This window comes from Mesoplodon mirus (genome assembly GCF_964341445.2).
Source record: "Mesoplodon mirus genome assembly, chromosome: 10".
Lineage (NCBI taxonomy): Eukaryota > Metazoa > Chordata > Mammalia > Artiodactyla > Ziphiidae > Mesoplodon > Mesoplodon mirus.
The window spans coordinates 90,572,702-90,593,111 of NC_138986.1; the positions used below are offsets into that span (position 1 = coordinate 90,572,702).

General features: G+C 41.2%; 1 protein-coding gene across 3 annotated transcripts; it reads left to right on the forward strand.

Moving 5' to 3' along the window:
* Window positions 1-4,222: 4,222 nt before the first annotated feature.
* DDX43 (DEAD-box helicase 43) lies at window positions 4,223-18,351 on the forward strand. Of its 3 annotated transcripts, XM_082633465.1 has the most exons (17): window positions 4,223-4,523; window positions 6,378-6,433; window positions 6,718-6,844; window positions 7,654-7,779; window positions 8,891-8,972; window positions 9,927-10,083; window positions 10,302-10,420; window positions 11,010-11,111; window positions 11,488-11,629; window positions 12,207-12,307; window positions 13,291-13,378; window positions 14,040-14,167; window positions 14,372-14,481; window positions 15,172-15,310; window positions 16,688-16,775; window positions 17,307-17,462; window positions 18,181-18,351. In XM_082633465.1, exons 1-16 carry the CDS (start codon window positions 4,277-4,279, stop codon window positions 17,421-17,423), a joined length of 1,929 nt encoding a protein of 642 aa, XP_082489591.1. In that variant the 5' UTR covers window positions 4,223-4,276; the 3' UTR covers window positions 17,424-17,462; window positions 18,181-18,351. The 3 variants fall into 3 exon arrangements, with proteins under 3 accessions (XP_082489591.1, XP_082489593.1, XP_082489592.1); XM_082633467.1 differs by lacking the exons at window positions 15,172-15,310; window positions 18,181-18,351 and having other exon boundaries at window positions 17,307-17,431; XM_082633466.1 differs by lacking the exons at window positions 16,688-16,775; window positions 17,307-17,462; window positions 18,181-18,351 and adding an exon at window positions 15,869-15,908.
* The last annotated feature ends 2,059 nt before the right edge of the window (window positions 18,352-20,410 follow it).

Below are 20,410 nucleotides of genomic sequence, written 5' to 3' on the forward strand. Positions count from 1 at the left end.
GCTCTAACCGGCAGCCCGCGGGTAAGGGGCAAGCAGCTCTCGCGGGATTTGTGGAGGCGCGAAGTTGGGCCCTTTACGGCTTGCGGCCGGCCCCGCCCCCTCCGGTGCGCCTGTGCCCTGCTCCCGGGCGGCCTCGTGGGTGCTGGCTCCGGGGGTTGCTGCGCTCTTCGTACCGCGAGCCGTGGCGTCGACCCGATTTCTCTTCCGCCTGGAACCCCGGCGGCTCTCGGAGGCGCCGCCCGATCAGGTAACGCCCGGCCCCGAGGCGTCCGGGTTGAGGGACGGTGTGGTTGGCTGGAGCGGGGTCCCGTCCAGGCCCGGTCCAGGTTCTAAGGTTCCGCCCGAGGCGGGTCAGGCCGAGGGCGGGCTCGTGGAATCTGCATCTTCTCTTTCATCTCCTGCCTCTGGTTCGTTACCGCTTCAGAATCATTCAAACAAGTGCGTCGTGTTTAAAATACAGACGTCAGACGTGGGCATTCTAGAAACGTAGCAAGTGGAGACAAATCTCAACTATTTCCAAAATCCTGAGACGACGAGTGTTGATGCACATTTCTTCCCAATGTTCTTAATTTTAGTTAAAAGTTTAAATTGTGAAAGATTTAACACATTTTAAAAAGTTGTATAACAAACACTCATGTACCCCCCCACCCCCCATTTAACAAGATGTTAATATTTCCCACATTTGCCTCGATCTCTCTCCTTTAAAACAGATGTCAGTGAAGACCTTTCCTTCCCTCCCCGCAGGAAATCATGTCCTGAAGTTGGTGTGTGTCACCCGTGCGTGTTCTTATACTTCTCCTAGTGCATTTCTACGAGTTTGGTAGTTGTTTTAGAATAGACAGCGTCTGCTGTACAAACGACTTTGTTCTTACAATTAGTTATGAAGTGTTTGTTTTTTAAATCTTTTTCACGGAAAGTGTCGATCATTTACATAAGGGGGATGGTACTAATGTACTGAATTCCCTCATCTGCATCATCGAGGCCTCAACAGTTGTCTGAGAGGAGATATTGAATCTAACTTCAGTGGATATTTTTATTTCTTCAATTTAATTTTAAAAGTCAACATAATAATACATGCATATTGTAAAAAAAAAAGTCTTGAGGATACAAGGTAGTGTATGAAAGTTCTCTCATAATATTCTCCCTCAATCTCTTACTAATTCTTTTTCAATGGTGTATACTGTGAATATCTTTTTAGTTTAAATTGTCTTTTCGCCTTCTTTAAGGTTTCTTTTGATGAATACAATTCTTAATTTTAGTGTGGTCAGATTTATCAGTCTTTAGGGTAAGTACATTCTGTGTCTTGCTTAAGAAATCCTTTCCTGCCCTGAGGTCTAAAGACATTCACTATACTTTTGAAGTTTCCATCATAACGTTCAAATTCTTCAACCACTTGGGGTTAATTTTTTAAATCGGGCATAATGTAGGGATATGATTTCATCTTTTTATAAATTGATAATTTTTTCCTTGAGCCATTCTCTTCAGGATGCATCCAATTTGAGGCCTCTTCAGATTACATCCTTGAAAATTTTCAGACTCTTGCATGTAGCATGAGTTAGCCACAAGGCTGGTTTGTGGTAGTTAATCATTAGATCAAGACATACGTGAGAAACGCAACGTCAAGAAAAGTTCCTTTGGCATTCTCATCTGGATGGCAAAGTTTATTTCTGATTCAGTTTTGTTTTGGAAGTGTAGTCATATGGGGTCTGACGCAGAGACCCCATATTAAGTTTCCTACACATGGCAAGCCTTGAGTTTTATTAGCTGACCCATGCCAGCTTCAAAACGGAATTGTAAGGTTTTTAGGCTTTAGCAGAATCTACCAAGATGAATCAGTTTTGTCACTCTGTACCTGCAAGGCTTCCTGCCTTGACTCTGATTGGTGGGACAGAGGCATGACCTGAAGACTGGCTCCAGCATTTTCTAGCTGTGTGACCGAATGCAAGTTATTTAAACTTTCTGCACCCCATATAAATTTTAAAAATACTAGCAAGAAGACTTCCAGGGGATCGCTTGCTTTCATTTTATCTGCTTAGCCCTCGAAGAACCAGTCTGAGGGTATTTGGGTTCAGTCAATAGTATATGAGTGAACTGGTTTTGTAATTTCTCATTGAGAATCTGTTCTTCATCACTTCACTTCTTGTAATCTTCAGTTCCTAAGATGACATCTCTATACAATGAAAAATGTTACAAAGCACAATGAACCCAGTTTTTTTGTACCAAAGAATAACATCAAAATGTACGTCACAGGGCTTCCCTGGTGGCGCAGTGGTTGAGTCCGCCTGCCGATGCAGGGGACACGGGTTCGTGCCCCGGTCCGTGAAGATCCCACATGCCGCGGAGTGGCTGAGCCCGTGAGCCATGGCCGCTGAGCCTGCGCGTCCAGAGCCTGTGCTCCGCGACGGGAGAGGCCACAGCAGTGAGAGGCCCGTGTAACGCAAAAATAAATAAATAAATAAATAAATAGATAGATAGATAGATAGGTAGATAGATAGATAGATAAATAAATAAATAGTTAGTTAGTTAGTTAGTTCAAAAATTCAAAAAAAGAAGAAATAGCCAAATTGAATAGGCCTACATTTATTAAATAAATTAAATCAATAATTAATAGCTGTGAAACAGAAAGCACCAGGTCCAGATGTGTTCACTGATGAATTCTAACACATAGTTAAGAAAGAAATTATACTAACTTTGTACAATATCTTCCAGAAAACAGAACAAGAGGGAAAACTTCCTAACTCATTCTGTGAGACCAGCATGGCCCTAATACCAAAACCAGACAAAGACATTGCCAGAAAGGTACAGAGCTATTTCTCGTGAACATAGATGCAAATACCCTCAACAAAATATTAGCAAATCTAATCCAACAAAACTTCTTTTTAAAGATCATTAATACAACCCACTTCAGAGTAAGGATTAGAGAAAGGAGACTAAATACATAAAACATTAATCTTTTTATGTGTTTCCTGGGTGCTGCAATAACATTGTAATCCGATTAAGTCCAGGGTTTATTGCATTAAGAGTTATAGTTAATTCCATGTTAACCCATTCAACCCAGGATGGACCATGAGTAGTACTTTTTTTTTTTTTTTTTCAATCCTGGGCACAGACCACAGTACCCAGCATTATAATAGACGTGTACTATGTTTGATTAACACATGATCAAACAGAGATCTCTTCAGAGAATTTGAAGATCCTAATCAAAGTGGGGGCACTCCCATCTGGACTGCATCCTTGGAATAATATGTCCAGCCACAGAGCCAGCCTGCAAAAATGGGAGTGCTTCAGGCATTTATTCAATTTATTTCATTAGCCCTTAAATTACAGCAAACATTTGGGTCAAGTGTTGAGTATAGTTCCCTGTGCTATACAGTAGTTTGTTGTTATCTATTTTACAAATGGTAGTGTATATATTTTAATCCCAAACTCCTAATTTATCCCTCCCTCTGCTTCCCCTTTCGTAACTATAAGTTTGTTTTCTATGTCTGTGAGCCTATTTTGTTTTGGAAATAAGTTCATTGGTATCATTTTTTTTTTTTAGATTCCACATATAAGCAATATCGTATGATAATTATCTTTGTCTGGCTTACTTCACTTAGTATGATAATCTCTAGGTCAAATCATGTTGCTGCAAATGGCATTATTTCATTTTTTTTATATCTTAGTAGTATTCCATTGTGTATACATATCACATCTTCTTTATCCATTCATCTGTGGATGAACACCTAGGTTGCTTCCACGTCTTGGCTATTACAATAGTGCTGCTATGAATGTTGGGGTACATGTATCTTTTCCAATTATGACAACCACCATTTAAAAACCTAACATATGCTTAACTATATCAAAGTGTTGCTCACACAGCAATGGTGAATGCTGTTGTCAACCTTTTGTTTCAAATTTTTAATGACTGTATTGGGTCCGGCTGTTAAACGTGACTGCGTTTTCTGCGCCCCTGAGATGCGGGTCCCAGGAGCGGGTGTGTAGCCAGAAAGCACAGAGACCCCCCGACAGCCCACAGCAGAGAAGGACAAGGCCCGCGCAAGGACTTACTCAAGCGCGCGCGCAGGATGCAGGGAGTGCAGGATGGAGGAAGCCCATTGGACCAGCCCCGCTCACAGCCGCGTCCGCCAATGGGCAGCGGCCTGGGCGGGGCGTCGGCGCGCGCGCCTTGAGCAGCGGCTGCGTGGCTGCCCTCGCGGACCAGCCTTCGACGGCATCTCGAGTGTGCAGGGCCTGCTGGAAGACGCTGGAGGTGCCGGATCCTGTTCGCGGAGCCATGTCTCGGCCGGAAGCCGGCGCCAACGCCTCCTCCTGGGTCGTTGCTTGTCGGCGGGGCGCGGCTATGCCTCGGGCTCCGGAAAGGAGGCCGGAGGAGCCGAGCCAAGGCGGTCGCAGAGGCCAGAAGGCCGGCGGAGGTGGCGGCTGGAGGGGCCACTCCGGCGTCCAGCAGCCCGTGGGAGCTGGTTTCCAGGAGCCGCCGCTGTCCTTCAGCCTGAATAACGACTGGGTGGGCGCGGTGATCGGTGAGAGCGGAGGGCGTGCGCGGGCGGGCCGGGGTGGGTGAGGCGGGGCGGGGCCTGTGGCATCCCCGCCCCTCCCGCCTCGCCTCCAATCAGTGGCCACTGGGGCGGCTCGGGTCCCCACGGGACCTTTGTGATACGCTTTGGTGCTAGAGTGATGGCGTTTAATGTATCTCTATAGTTTTATAGAGACGATGTTTTGGGAGAGCCAACTCTTAGACTTAAGAAATCTTTGGGATGAAAGGTCAGACCTTTGGCAGCTTACCCCAAAATGAACAAAGGGGTCAGTCCGTTTGAGCACCGGGGAGAGCCATTAACCCAAGATAAGAAGGCGTAGGGTATTAAAGGGCTGCTCGGAACATTAGCCGTACCTTGCACTTAGTTTCTGTTACTTGAATATGATTACTTTGCCGAAAAAAAGTGTTCTTTTTCTTAGTATAGCGTGAGACTTACAAATTCGTTTTTGAAAAGCATTTGGAAATGATTGGAAATAAGGTTTGCCCCCCTTTTAAAATTGTGGTAAACAACATACATTTACAGTATTGTTGACCCTAAGAACAACGTGCTTAGGTGTGGTAGATCTGCAGAAGGTTTTCATATTGCACGACTGAATCTACCTCTCAACAACTCATTTCCCCATTCCCCCATCCCTGGCAGCCACCAGACACCTCATAGAAGTGGAATCTGCAGTTTTTTGTGATTGGCTTATCTCAGTGTAATGTCCTCAGGGTTTATATGTGTTGTCACAAATGGCAGGATTTCCTTTTAAGGCTGAAAACTTGCATTGTATGCATATGCCACATTTTTGTCATCCAGTCGTCTGTTGACAGATATTTAGGTGATTTCCACCTCTTAGCTATTGTGAATAATGATGAATATGGGAATGCAGATATCTTTCTGAGATCCTAGTTTCAATTCTTGTGTATAAATTCCCAGAAGTGGGATTGCTGGATCACATGGTTGTTCTGTTTTTAGTTTTTAAAGGACTCTGCATACTGTTTCCATAGTGACTGCACCAATTTACATCCCACTCACAGTGCATAAGGGTTCCCTTTCTCCACATCCTCGCCAACTTGTTATCCCTTGTCTTTTTTTTTTAATAAATTTATTTATTTGTTTGTTTTTATTTTTGGCTGTATTGGGTCTTCGTTGCTGTGCCCGGGCTTTCTCTAATTGTGGTGAGTGGGTACTACTCTTTGTTGCAGTGTGTGGGCTTCTCATTGTCATGTGCGGGCTCTAGAGCGCAGGCTCAGTAGTTGTGGTGCATGGACTTAGTTGCTCCGCGGCATGTGGGATCTTCCCGGACCAGGGCTCGAACCTGTGTTCCCTGCATTGGCAGGCAGATTCTTAACCACTGCGCCACTAGGGAAGCCCCATATCCCTTGTCTTTTTTATGAGAGCCATTCTAACAGGTGATATCTCATTGTGGTTTTGATTTGCATATCTCTGATGATTTCATCATCTTTTCATATACACCTGTTGGTCATAAATATGTCTTCGAAGAAAGGTCTATTCAAGACCTTTGGCCATTTTTTAATTGGACTTTTTTGGTTGAGTTGTGTGTAAGGGTTCCAGTTTCTTCACATCCTTGCCAACACTTTGGATCCAATTAGTCTTTCCTTGGTCTGGTGGTGAATCCTTAGTGTCTACCTCTGGGAAAGGAACCTCCTACCACCCACCACAATTTGGAATAGAAAGCGCCTGCTTCCCTTTTTCCAAACTGAAAGTGATGACTGAACCCTAGGAGCCTTTGGATGATTTGGGAAGAGCTAGAGAAGGCTTTGAGCAGAGTCAGTAGTAGGTTCCCCATAACTGATTTCAATTTTTAAAAAAAAATTCCTTTATTTTTATAAACAGGGCGTGGTGGGTCAAAAATAAAAGAGATCCAGAGCTCAACATTCACCAAAATACAGGTAAATTATTTGGGTTCTTAAATCCTTAAAGAGGATGAACTATGGTTCATTCCTAATTCTAATTTCTCTTCAATTATTAACATACTGTGGTAACTTAGGTAAGTTGCCAAAGCTCTTCATACTTCTTTTTAAGAACTCACCTAAGCTGTAGTCCATTCATTATATCTTAGATGCTGATTGATAGCAATCCTGTATTTCCTTTACACTTTTGTCCTATTTGAGGTTGAGTGCGGGGGGGGGACAGTGAAGGGACTTATCTCACCTATTTCCCCCCTTGTATCTAGATAATAAAAGGGTACCCTGAAGCGGAAGTAAGAATTTTTGGCACCAAGGCAATGCAGAGCAAAGCGAAAACAGTGATAGATAATCTTGTTCAACAACAAGAAGACTACAAAACACAACCCAAAGTTGGTAAGTAATTTTTGCCCACTAAAGCCCTGTAAAATTTTAAATGTTTTATTCAGTGTTATAAGCCATATTATAACTGCTTTTCCTGATAACAAAGCTTTGGCTTGCCATCATTAAATCTAGTCTGTTACAGAATTTTTTTCTATGAAATCCAGGATACTTTTCCTCAAACTAAGACACTTAATATCTGCTGTTAAGCCTAGCCGTTTTACTTTTGAGTAAAAACAAAATAACCTTTTAATACACTTCATTATTGATGGTACAGCAAGGATTAGTCCTGGCCTCCTGTCTATGGTCCCTTCCCTGGAATGTGACTGACTTTGAAAACTGACTAATTGTTTGATATTTTTAAAAAATCTCAGATCTACTTGGACTAGAGAAAAAGCCATTATTGAACTATTTCCAGAAGCAACAAGGAGAAGAGTCTTGGGTTCAGATGGCAGCATTGCCTCTTAGTGTTTCTTGGGAAAGAACCTCTAAGAAGCCTCTAAGACACTGTTTCTTCTGTTTACCTGGGGTAACATCTGCCACACAGAATTATTGTAATGATAAGTGATGTGTTATTTATTATCAGACACTAGGTTCTCATGCTTTTTAACTGCTCCAGTAATTTTTTTTTGCATTTCAGAAATCTGAAGTAAATAACTGGCAAACCGTGACCAGAATTGTCATGGCACTGTGGTACTAAATTCCTAAATTTAATGTTTCAAGCATTATTATTGTTGGGTTATTAAAACAGAAAATAATAAAATTGTTTTGGATTTTATACTGGTAGGATTTGTTTGGAAACTAATTTGGAATATTTTTAACAGATGTTGCTGTTGTCCAACCTTCGGATAGAAAAGATGCAAGGAAAGATGTTTCAGGAAATCAGAAATTGGTTGATTGGGATAAGTTCCGAGAAAATATTTTGAAACACAGTAAAGAAAAGTGGGCAGGTTAGTGCTGGATCCCAACACTTACATGTGGTATCGTTGTTCCTAGTAATTGAGGTTTTAGCCTCTATAAAAAATGTGTTGCTCTTAGTAATGAAATCTATATGCAAAATGACAGTAGAATTTGAAATGCTGCAGTTAGTCTCTAGGACATGATATTTCTATGTCTGTGTTGCGGTTTACGTTACAAATGGAAAGTTAAAACTTATTTATACCTTGTCTTATTTGAGGTAACTCGCTGCACAAGTTTAATAAAAATAGAAAATTGGGCCAAAAGGGCAATGAAGTGAGTACACATGCCAACCGGGAGTTAACATTTTGCTATGACTGAGCAAAAATTGATCTTGTAGTGTCCTGGCCAAGAAGGGCAACGTAAAAAGGGGAAAACGTTTAATAAGTTCATACAGTTCTTGAAGAAATGGGTTTTTTAAATTCTCACTTGGAACTATATATGGAGTATAATGTTCTACATTATTCACTGAATTTCAGAGTAAATTCAGGCATTGATTTGATCAGAATGTGGCAGTGGGACAACATCATTTATTTAAAGTTACACAGTGAACACTACCGTGTGACAAATACTAACAAGGGTTCATTCCACTCTGGTGGTCAGCCTATCCCACGCCATGTGTTGGGAGATCTGGGTGGAGGTGGGGCGCAGAAAAAGGATGTAAGTTTGGTGGAAGTATGATAAGCATTTAAAAAAGGAAACAAAGTAGCTTCAAAGTAGAGGATAGAATAAGGATAAATATTGTATTCCTAAACAGTAATGGGATGGACCCTCAAAGAAAAGAAAGTTAGCTTACTATGAGAGAAGGTTCGTCCCTTGTGATGGCTGTGTGTCTTGTGAAGCATGGTTTCTTTTCTTTTATATTTAATTATTAAAGATCTCTTTCTTGGGTGAAAAGTGTAATTGAAAGCCAAAGCAAAAATGGAGATCTCTTAGAGGCTGGCAGAAGCTTTGCTGGCAAAGTGTGGGACAGCTGTCTAGAACTATATCTGTGCAAGGTGAACCTGATATATATTTTGTTTGATTTCTGTTACTTTGAATAAATGTCAATGAAATGTAAATGCTTATTAATCATCCAAGTTAAAATTTTGGTTTTTGTCCCAGGTTTACCTCCAATTAAGAAAAACTTTTACATGGAGTCAGAAACAACAAGTTCAATGTCACAAGACCAAGCAGACAATTGGAGGTGAATAGTTTTACTACTTTTTATTGAGTATTTGTAGAGTTAAGCTGGTAAATTAACCCATTAGGAAAAGATTTGAAATGATTGTATTTGAAACTGTAGCTTCCTATTCAAAAGAAAACTGGGTTGCACCCTACATCATATACATTAGAGCATTGCTATCCCATAAAACTTTTGGCGAAGAGGGAAATGGGCTATATTTGTGTCTAGAGTAGTTACTATCCATATGTGGCTATTAAACACTTAAAAGGTAGCTAATATAATTGAGGAACTGAATTTGAAATTTTAAATTTAAAGAGACATGTGGTTAGTGCCTGCTGTATTAGCAGTTTTTGAGAATTATTTTTACAAGTGTTGAAAATCATGAGAAATTGATCTGATATCTGAATATTAGAAAAATTTCTTACTCTTTGCTCCATATTATCTGGAATTATAGGTCATAATGGCAACATTTTTTCTATTAATATCTGTTATAAAACTAAGATAGTATGGTATAGCAGACAGAGCAGTTATTTTAGGATTGGGATAGGGCCCTGAGCATGGACAGGTGACTAAAGATCACCTGTCGAATGAGAATAATTCCCACTTCAAAGTATTGTTGAGGATTAATTAGGGAAATGTGTGTGAAACGTTATAGGCCCTCAGGCATTTGCCAAATCTGACTTTGATTCATGAAGCATATAATTTTCAGGCTCTATTCTTAACCTTTCCATGAAATTTTCATTGGCCCATTCATGCATACAGTGTAATTTTTTTCCTTCTCTGGAACTATTCTGGTAAAAAAAGATGGGCTGGCTTCTATTTCTTACTACATTTTACTGTAACTTAACCAGCAGTCTAATTTTAATCAGTTGCAGTTGAATTTCTAGATATGACCTGAACTAATGTTGGAAAAAATTTCTTGCTTGGGGAGTAAAGTGACCAAAGCCACTAATCCTTGTTCCTGTTTCCCTAAAGGAGGGAAAATTATAATATAATGTGTGATGACTTGAAAGGTGGTGAGAAACGTCCTCTTCCCAACCCTGTTGGTAATTTTGAGGATGCATTTCTCTGTTATCCTGAAGTTATGAGAAACCTTCAAAAGGCAGGTTTTCAAAAGCCAACACCAATTCAGGTATGCTTTCTTTAATTCTAACATTTCATCGACTTTCCCCCCTCAATTTCTGGTCGTTAGAACACCAGGGAGCAGCTGTCTCTTATAAGTGTCCCCCCAGCACCTCCACCGCTGCCTAGCACTCAAAATGCTGAGAAGTTTGGAGCTGGGAGAGGAGGAAGGAATGCTTGACAGAAAGAAATGCACTTTTTATTTTAATATTTCTCATTCTGTTTCAGTCACAGGCATGGCCAATCATTCTACAAGGAGTAGATCTTATAGGAGTAGCTCAGACTGGAACGGGGAAGACATTGTCCTACTTAATGCCTGGATTTATTCATATTGACTCACAACCTCTGTAAGAATTATTACATCTGGGTTCTCTTTAGGGGTTTAACAGATATGGATTCCAAAAATGCAATGAAAGTTTCTTCGATTACCTTGGTCGAAAGGTAATGCCTAGTCTCGGGCAGATGCACTTGTGTTGTTCTGGTAAGCTATAAATGGACAAAACATTTTTAGGAAGCAATAGGTAGTGTCCACCAAAAGTCTTAATAGTGAAACACTGGAAACAAATTGTTTAAATTACCGTGTCCAGTACAATTCTGTGAGAATGTCTGACACAGGAAAGCTCTGGCCCTGTTTAATGAAAAGGCTGGTGTCTGGATTTTTTTGTTGGCTGTTTTTCTTTATTTCTCCACTTTTTATGTGTGGTGCTTGTTTGTGGCTTTGACACTCATTGCTGCCTTTTTTTTTTTTTTCCCTTTGGCTGTACCTCGAGGCTTGTGGGATCTTAGTTCCCTGACCAGGGATTGAACCCAGGCCCTCAGCAGATGAAAGCTTGGAGTCCTAACCAGTGGACTGCCAGGGAATTCCCTCATTGCAGGCACTGAATGAAGGTCCTGTATATCTGCGATGGGTATTTTACTAACGTTTTCTCTCCAAAGAGCCAGGAATGGGCCGGGCATGTTAATCCTCACCCCAACTCGAGAACTAGCTCTGCAAGTGGAAGCTGAGTGCCGTAAATATTCATATAAAGGTCTTAAAAGGTGAGTCTTGTCTTTGACCATTCCTGCATCAGCATTCAAACCATTTGTAGCTGTAGACATCCTCCCCGTTATTTTCACACATCCTGAGAAGCTGATTGGCTCAGCGTGGGTCAGGCTTACTTACCCCTGATCCACATCGACTGTAACCTGGGTGGTGGGGTCATATAACAAGGATGCGAACGTGGCTCTCGTAGGACACGTCCCTGTGGGTTGGTGGGTGTGGATGGTTCTCAGAAAGGGGCCAATACTGTACTACCTGAGACTTTTGATTTATGTACTTTTTATTTTATACCCAAAATGCTTAGGTTGGTTGGGATTTTGAATTGTGATGGGATATTCCCCACGTGGACATGAACCTCTGTATTTTTTTTTTAAGTGTTTGTATATATGGTGGTGGTGATAGAGATGGACAAATAAAAGACTTAGCGAAAGGTGTCGATATCATTATTGCCACTCCCGGAAGACTCCACGATCTACAAATGAATAACTTTGTGTACCTGAAGAGCGTATCCTACCTGGTAATCGTGGAGCAGGGGTTCAGGGTCCCGGGAGGAAGAACTGAACTCTATCAAACCCTTTAGAATGGCTCTCCATTTCATAATGGTTTTAAATCCTAGGAATGTTTTTCATTGCCTCTAGTTTGTTAAAATACGGATTTTAAGATCATTCCATTTTAGTATTATATAAATATTAGAAAATGTAGGTAAGTACAAAAGAATTCCACATGAATGAATATTTTATTTTTTTATTTTTTTATGAATGAATATTCTAGACACTGAAATTGTTTTGTCATTAAATAGATTTAGAAACTGCTAGTTGGCAAACTTAACTCAATCTGTGTTGCAACTACAGATAGCTTAGGTAGTGGAGGAAATGAAAAAAATTACCTTAGCATTCATAAAGGCAGAACATACATATTAGCTACCTTCCATACCTAATCTAGCCATCTTTTTTTTTGGGGGGGCCATACTGCGCAGCTCGCGGGATCTTAGTTCCCTGACCAGGGATGGAACCCGGGCCCTCAGCGGTGAAAGCGCAGAGTCCTAATCACTGGACCACCAGGGAATTCCCCTATTCGAACCATTTTTCATGCAGGTCTTAGATGAAGCTGACAAGATGCTGGATATGGGATTTGAACCCCAGATAATGAAGATTTTATTAGATGTACGCCCAGACAGGCAGACAGTTATGACAAGGTAGGTATATGTTTAATTTGCTAGTCTGCAAAGTAGAAATCAGTGGAACCAAATCCATTTGATTTTAGAGCCTTTCTTAAAAGTATTTTGAGATCCTTTGGTGAAAGATATGTCATCACTTAGTATAGCAACTCAGTGTAACAGTTTAGCAATGACTATTGGGTTTCCTGAATTAAAAATAAGATTTCTAGGGACTTCCCTGGTGGTACAGCGGTTAAACCAGTGCACTTCCAATGCAGGGGGCCCGGGTTCGATCCCTAGTCAGAGAACTAGATCCCACGTGCTGCAACTAAGACCTGGCACAGCCTAAGTAAATAAATAAATGTTTGAAAAAGAATAAGATTTCTATAAAAAATGCAGGGGAGACTGTTTCATAGGGGGGTCTCAGATTGGAAAAAGTAATCACCTGTCCAGAATACTTTTTGGCAAAGATAAAGCTGAGGCAGCAGAAGAGTATGTGATTGGGGAAGAAGACTAAATTTATTCATTTTGTTTTCTTACTAAACCTCCCATCTTTGTAATTAGTGTGAAAGTACAGAAGGTGGTTACTTTCACAATATATGGTTGAAGAAACATCTGAATTAACATATCCAATCATTGGTACAGTTAAAATGTTTTTATTTGGCATGAGCATTTGGTTTTACCTGCTAACAATGTATGAAAAATACTGGGGTTTTTTGCCTTCTTTATAAAGGCTGAGAGAACACTAACACCTCAATTCACTGTACCTTTTCATAGATTAGAAAGGTATAGCTCTTCTTCACCTTTTGTTTACAAACCTATTGAACTTATTTAAAGGTTTAATCTAGTAGCTTCATTGAGCAATTCATTGTGAAGCAAATGTTTTCTGTGAAATTGGCCTCATTAAAAAGTAGTAAGTTTGTCTTTCATCAGTAACTTGGTTCATAGCATTCTTAGGGAAATTTAGTAATGTTTGCTTTATAATAAATTTTTAATGTTTATGTATTATGTTTTATCTCCAGTGCAACGTGGCCATGTGCTGTCCGTAGACTCGCACAATCTTATTTGAAAGAGCCCATGATTGTGTATGTTGGTACTTTGGATCTAGTTGTAAGCTTGTTTTTAATTACTATTTATATCTTATTAATTATGGAAATGTTTTGCCATTGTAAAGCTCTCTGGCCTTTCACTTCATAATTGAGATTGGCCTTTCAACTAATCATTAATGAAAATTGACGTTTTACTTAAATCACTGGTAATTAATAATGGGTCATTGCCCTAGGCTCATTTCATGAGATTTCACGAAAGACAGGATAAATCCTTCAGAATCTATTTCATCTCTGGGTCAATAAAATGGTACCAGTGATACTTTGAAATTTTGTGTTGTCAAAATACTTATTGAATGGAAACTCTTTGTGTCATCAGCTGAACATCTTTATTGCAAAGGCTATATCCAAATTCATGGCGATAGTTTTGTAAGCTTGGCCTCAAACCGTGGTTATTCCTTTTCCAACAGTAGTAACCAGCTGCTTTCAACACACTGCCACGTATTCAAGAGTTCCAAGCTTAGCGTAGGTGACTCACTGGTAAAAAGTGAAAGACTGAGCCATAAATCCTTGGGTAGGAACCGGTGATTTTGCAAGAACCTGCCATTTTTCCTGCTAGCAGTTTATTAGAACATTTAACCAATGATAGAAATAAGATAGATTTCGAGCCAATATATGGGGTTTGTCCATTAATATTGATGAACTATGATATCTGAGTCCTTTAGGCTGTAAGTACCGTGAAGCAAAATATAATTGTCACCACAGAAGACGAGAAACGATCGCATATCCAAACTTTCATCGACAGCCTGTCTCCCAAAGACAAAGTCATAATATTTGTTAGCCGGAAAGCTATGTGAGTATATATTTTTTACATTCAAATCATCAGTCATGGTTGGTTTTGGCATTGTTTCTGTGTGTATACGCATTTCATATGGGGGGGGTGTATGTCGTACAATATGCACATTACTTCAGATTCTTGCCAGTGGAAGTAACAGTAATGAATTGATGGTGGTATGAGAATAAGCACTTAGACCCCTGACTTTATCTTTTGCTTCAGGGCTGATCATTTATCAAGTGACCTGAGTATCCAGCATATATCAGTAGAGTCTCTGCATGGCAACAGAGAACAGAGTGATCGAGAGAGAGCATTAAAAAACTTTAAAACAGGTACATTTATACAATTAGTATTGCAGTTTAAAAGTGTCCAGTGCCTGGGGCTTCCCTGGTGGCGCAGTGGTTGAGAGTCCGCCTGCCGATGCAGGGGGCACGGGTTCGTGCCCCGGGCCGGGAAGATCCCACGTGCCGCGGAGCGGCTGGGCCCGTGAGCCATGGCCGCTGAGCCTGCGCGTCCGGAGCCTGTGCTCCGCAACGGCAGAGGCCCAACAGTGAGAGGCGTGCGTACCGCAAAAAAAAAAAAAAAAAAAAGCGTCCAGTGCCTGGACTTGCTTGAGTGAGGGCACCTCTCCATGGATCCCATGTCTAAGATCTGCCCTCAGCTTGCAGATTCCAGAACTATACTTGTTCTAAATATTAATCAGATTCTCAGGACTATCTCAAGCTAATGTTTAAAACCTGGATATCAAGGCAGTAATTTGCAGCGAGGGTGTTATCTTAATTTACTTGAGAGGCATATATCTTTGCCGTGGTTCATGGACTCTTTGAATTTTGGAATCTATTGTGTTGTAACTTGCCAGCAGTTAAAAAAGGCTAAGTAACCCTTTCCCGTCTTCACTGTCTTTAGAAGAGTTTTAATATTAAAAGCAAGGATAGTTCACCTGATCAGATATTAGGGGACAGATATGTCTTGGGTTGGTTTGTACCAGCATGTATCTGTATTCTTTTGGCTTTACTCTTTAGGGAAAGTGCGAATACTGATTGCTACCGATTTAGCATCTCGTGGTCTTGATGTCGATGATGTCACACACGTCTATAATTACGATTTTCCCCGGAACATCGAAGAATATGTGCACAGAGTAGGGCGCACCGGGAGAGCAGGGTAAGTCAGTCCATCCAACCTGGCTCCCCATTCTCTTCACAAAAAGGACCTTTTTCCCCTCTGAGAGCACTACCATAAAATCCCCATAACATGCTGTTTAAACAACTGCAGATTAGGTTCCAAACTGATGTTTGAACGGCTAAATGTTTTTTTTTTTAATCGAAGTATAGTTGATTTACAATGATGTTGTGTTCATTACTGCTGTACAGCAAAGTGATTCAGTTATACATATACATATACATATTTATATACATTCTATTTTTTTAATATTCTTTCCCATTATGGTTTATCATAGGATATTGAATGTAGTTCCCTGTGCTGTACAGTAGGACCTTGTTGTTTATCCATTCTGTATATAATAGTTTGCATCTGCTCACCCCAACTTCCCACTCCATCCCTCCCCCAACCCCTTCCCCGTTGGCAACCACAGGCCTGTTCTCTATGTCCATGATTCTGTTTCTGTTTCATAGATAGGTTCATTTGTGTCATATTTTATTTACTTTTTAGATTTTTTTTTGATGTGGAGCATTTTTAAAGTCTTTATTGAATTTGTTACAGTATTGCTTCTGTTTTGGTTTTTTGGCCATGAGGCATGTGGGATCTTAGCTCCCCGACCGGGGATGGAACCCTCACCCCCTGTACTGGAAGGCGAAGTCTTAACCACTGGACCGCCAGGGAAGTCCCCTGTGTCATATTTTAGATTCCACATATAAGTGATACCATATGATATTTGTCTTTGTTTGTCTGGCTTACTTCACTTAGCATGATAATCTCTGGTGGCATCCATGTTGCTACAAACGGCATTATTTTGTTCTTTTTTATGGCTGAGTAGTATTCCACTGTGTATATGTACCACATCCTCCTTATGTGAATGGCTAAATCTTTTTTTTTAATTAATTAATTAATTTTTTGGCTGCGTTGGGTCTTCGTTGCTGCGTGCAGGCTTTCTCTAGTTGCGGCGAGCGGGGGCTACTGTTCGTTGCGGTGTGCGGGCTTCTCATTGTGGTGGCTTCTCTTGTTGCGGAGCACGGGCTCTAGGCGCGCGGGCTCAGTAGCTGTGGCATGTGGGCTCCGTAGCTGTGGCTTGCAGGCTCCAGAGCACAGGCTTAGTAGTTGTAACGCATGGGCTTCGTTGCTCCACAGCATGTGGGATCTTCCTGGACCAGGGCTCGAACCCATGTCCCCTGCATTGGCAGGCGGATTCTTAACCACTGCTCCACCAGGGAAGTCCCTGAATGGCTAAACCTTAATATATCATACGTAGTTGGGCTTGTGAAAGAGTTGAGGTTTTGCTGCTGCTGTTTTTGTTCTATTTTGCTAGCTGAATCATGAATATAAATTATAAATCAAATTAAATTGACTTTTTCCCCCTTGAAGGAGGACCGGAGTATCTGTTACCCTTATCACTAGAAATGATTGGAAGATTGCCGGTGAATTAATTAATATTCTGGAAAGAGCAAATCAGGTAAGAATATGCAACTCTGTTTTCTAAGGTTCAAATTTCATTTATTCCAAGTACTGGGGCTTTACTGCCTGTCAGGAAATACAGATATTAAACAAGTAATTAAGCGTGTTATGAGGGCTGTAGCATGGCAAAGATGGGCACTATTAATATATAAGTGGGGAACCTCATCTAATAGGGGTGAGCATCACTGAACCCTGCTGAGGAAGAGCCCAGTGGGGTGGAGGTTGGAGAGAACAGAGGAAGCAGGGGACACACTCAGGCCTCGAGGTGAGAAAGTGACACCAGGCAAAGGCACCAGGAAGCAACTGAAGGGCCACGCTAGCAGGAGGGCCGTGTACTTACTGACGGGCTTTTTTAAGACTAGGCTGGTTTTCATACCTTGAAGATTCGGTGTTGCATATGCAGAGGGACACATTCCATTCTGTTTGGAAGATGTCATGTAATCAGTTGTGGAGATTCTCTGAGGATTGTTGAAAAGCTGTTATATAATGAGAATCGCCTCAATCCTAATAACACGTTTAATGGCTTCAGAGTGTCCCAGAGGATCTTGTGGTGATGGCTGAGAGATATAAAGCAAATAAACTGAAAAAAGAAATGGAAAATAAATGGGAAAGACCCCAAGGAAAACCCAAGAAGTTTTATTATTAACATCTATGTTGAAAAGTGGTACCAGCCTACTTAAAAGAGGTAAAATTTGAATAACACATGGACTTTCAAACACCTGGTTTCCTTAACTAGGCTTTGTTAGTGCGTTTATTACAATCAGCATTATCTCTAAGAGTCACTAACATAATAAATGAGATCTTATTCTTTATCTGTTACCTAAATTCTAGTTAGTATATCTTAGAACTGATTCACTTTGTTATAAAGCAGAAACTAACACACCATTGTAAAGCAATTATATTCCAATAAAGATGTTTAATATATATATATATATATATATATATATCTTAGAAATATTAATTCAGAGGTGAGAAAAAAACTTTAAGTTGTATAGTCATAAGAGTATAATACAATATAATAGAACTGGTGGAGATGTAAATTGGTATAACCTCTTCTGAGCAATCAGGTGGTAATGTATCAATTGTAAATACATATACCTTTTGATCCAGCAATTCCTCTGGACATAAATGTCCAGTAGGGAGCCATATGAATAAACTATGGAGAAAATCATATCATATAAGGGCCTAATGCCTATGACATAGGAAACTCCTAACACTGAACAAAAACAACCTGATTAGAAAATGGGCACAGGACTTGAATAGACATTTCTCCAAAGACATACGAGTGTCCAACAAGTTACAGATGCTCAGCTTCACTAATCACTAGGGGATTCAAAGATCACCTCACCCCCATTAGAATGGCACAGTATGTCAATTTATGGTTTTTCCTGCTTATTTTTCAGAATTCAAGATTTTTTTGAGATATATTTATTTAAGACACTGTGGAAGTATTGGAAGCATGCTGGCAGTATGAAGAAATGACTGATTCTTAAAATAATAGTGTTTAAAATGTAGAATTCAGTGTTTTATACTTTAATAAGATCAAAAGTATTTAAACTTGAGTTGGAAATTTTTTATCGATATTAAGGAATGTAGCATTAAAATTTCACTTTTTGCTATCTTTATTTAAAAAAAAGAAATAAAAGTAAATTTTGTCTCCTATAATGTTGCTGTATTGAGGTCCATCTTTAAAGGGTTTCAAGCTCGTTCAGATGTTGTCATAGCAGTGAAAATGCTGTTAACACAATAAATTTTTTTCTGTGATAAAAAGACAAGCTGATCCGTCTTTCTCAATAGCCCTTTAATTTTGTGTTTACCACATAGTGTTTTATTTGGTGGTACTTTTCCTACTACTTTATCTACTTTGAAATGAAACAGTAAAAAGATTTCATGGGGCCGAACTGTGCAACAGCTGTTTGTTAAATTTTAGCCTAGCGCTCCAGGATCAAGTAAATCCTGGGTAAATTCATTTCCCCAAAAGCTTCTTTGACTAATCATGGTCCCCTACTTTCCCTTATAGTTTTGTGTAGTTTTCTGTTCCCTACATGAATTACTTATACCATGTTATCATCTGTCGGAAGGTGAATAGTAAGGAAATATGTTCATGATACAAGAACCACAAACACCCCCCAAAAGGTGTATGTAATGAGAATAAATTTTTGTAATAAGTTTCATTACGTGAAAATGCATTAAAATTAGTGAAATACTAACATTAATTTGGGCTACTGACAGGTTTTCAGCGAAGCTGAGCTAGGCTAACAGCTAGGAGCCCATCTTTCCCTAAAAGTGCAGAATGAAACGTAAAAAGAATACACAATGGGGACAAAAGACAGTCTCTTCAGTAAGTGGTGCTGGGAAAACTGGACACCTGGTTATAAAAGACCACAATCAGAACACACTGGGGAGTGTGGGGAGGGCAGCCCCGGGGCTGAGGGGCTCGGGATGCAGCCAGGGGCTGCAGGGACCCATGGGCTGGTTGCTGCCGGTTCAAGGCCCGCCCCGCTGCTGCCCCGGCCCATGGGCATCACATCCTTCAGCAAGAGGGTCCAGAAGAGCATCTCGCAGAAGAAGGTCCAGCTGCACGTGGACAGGACCCTCAGGTGAACACTCTCCGACGTTACAGAGGACACTACAAACTGCAGAGCAGGCCAGGCTTCAGTAAGGCCCAGTGAGCAGAAACCATCAGCCAAGGCTTCAGGGACAGACCTGTGAGTGAAAACGAGACCCTCCTTACTTTTCTACCCGGTGAAGAGTGACCACAGCAAACTGGACCAGAAATGAGGGGCGGCAAGCGGCTCCAGTGAGCCTGGAGCACATCTCCAAGGGGTAAGTGCAGTGCTTAATGCAGTGATGTCGGCTGCATTTAAGCCCATGATGAAGGCTGTTCAATTTTACTGCAGATAAAAAGCTTGATGAATACTGTAAATCTTTTAGGTCAGGAGGATTACATCCTCCTGATTCAGCATGTTTACATGCAGACTTTTAAGGCAACTACTGAACTAAAAAAAATAAAAAACATGATCAGAAAAAGAATGAAAGGAAAACAATGAAAGGAAAACAACGAAGCCTGAAGTCAGTTCTGGAAATGTGGGTGACGGCAATCTTGGCAGTCACTGTGTGATTCCACGCTGCCTCACACGAGGTGTAGCCCTGGACCAGCAGCCTGCGGCTGGCAGTGGACCTCCGTGAGCAGAGCCGTCTGCTGGGGACACAGACCCCTGCTTTGCTGCCAGCTTTGTCGCTTGTCAGCAAGTCCGTTTGACGCGGGTCCCTCGCCGGCCCTGTGCCTGGCACACAGTAGGCACTCAGGCGGCATCTGCTGGCTAATCGAGCTGTCACTACAGTGCCAGACTTGTCACATCTGGTCCCCAGCTCCAGGCGCCGAGACCCCTGCCGTTTCTCTTGCTCAGCACATGTAGTAGAGGAAACCCTGATGCACCAACAGGAGGTTTCGGGCCAGGCGCGGTTTCAGGCAGTCCCATGCGCCCAGCCGTACTGTGGAGGGTCCAGAAACACACATGCGGAGCCCCTCCCGGGAGCCGCGGCCCCTGATGCTCCCCTCCACGCTTCATTCTGCGGGCAGAGTTACAGGTCACGGCCTCAGCCGTTCTCCTGGGCCAGAAGTGCTTTGAC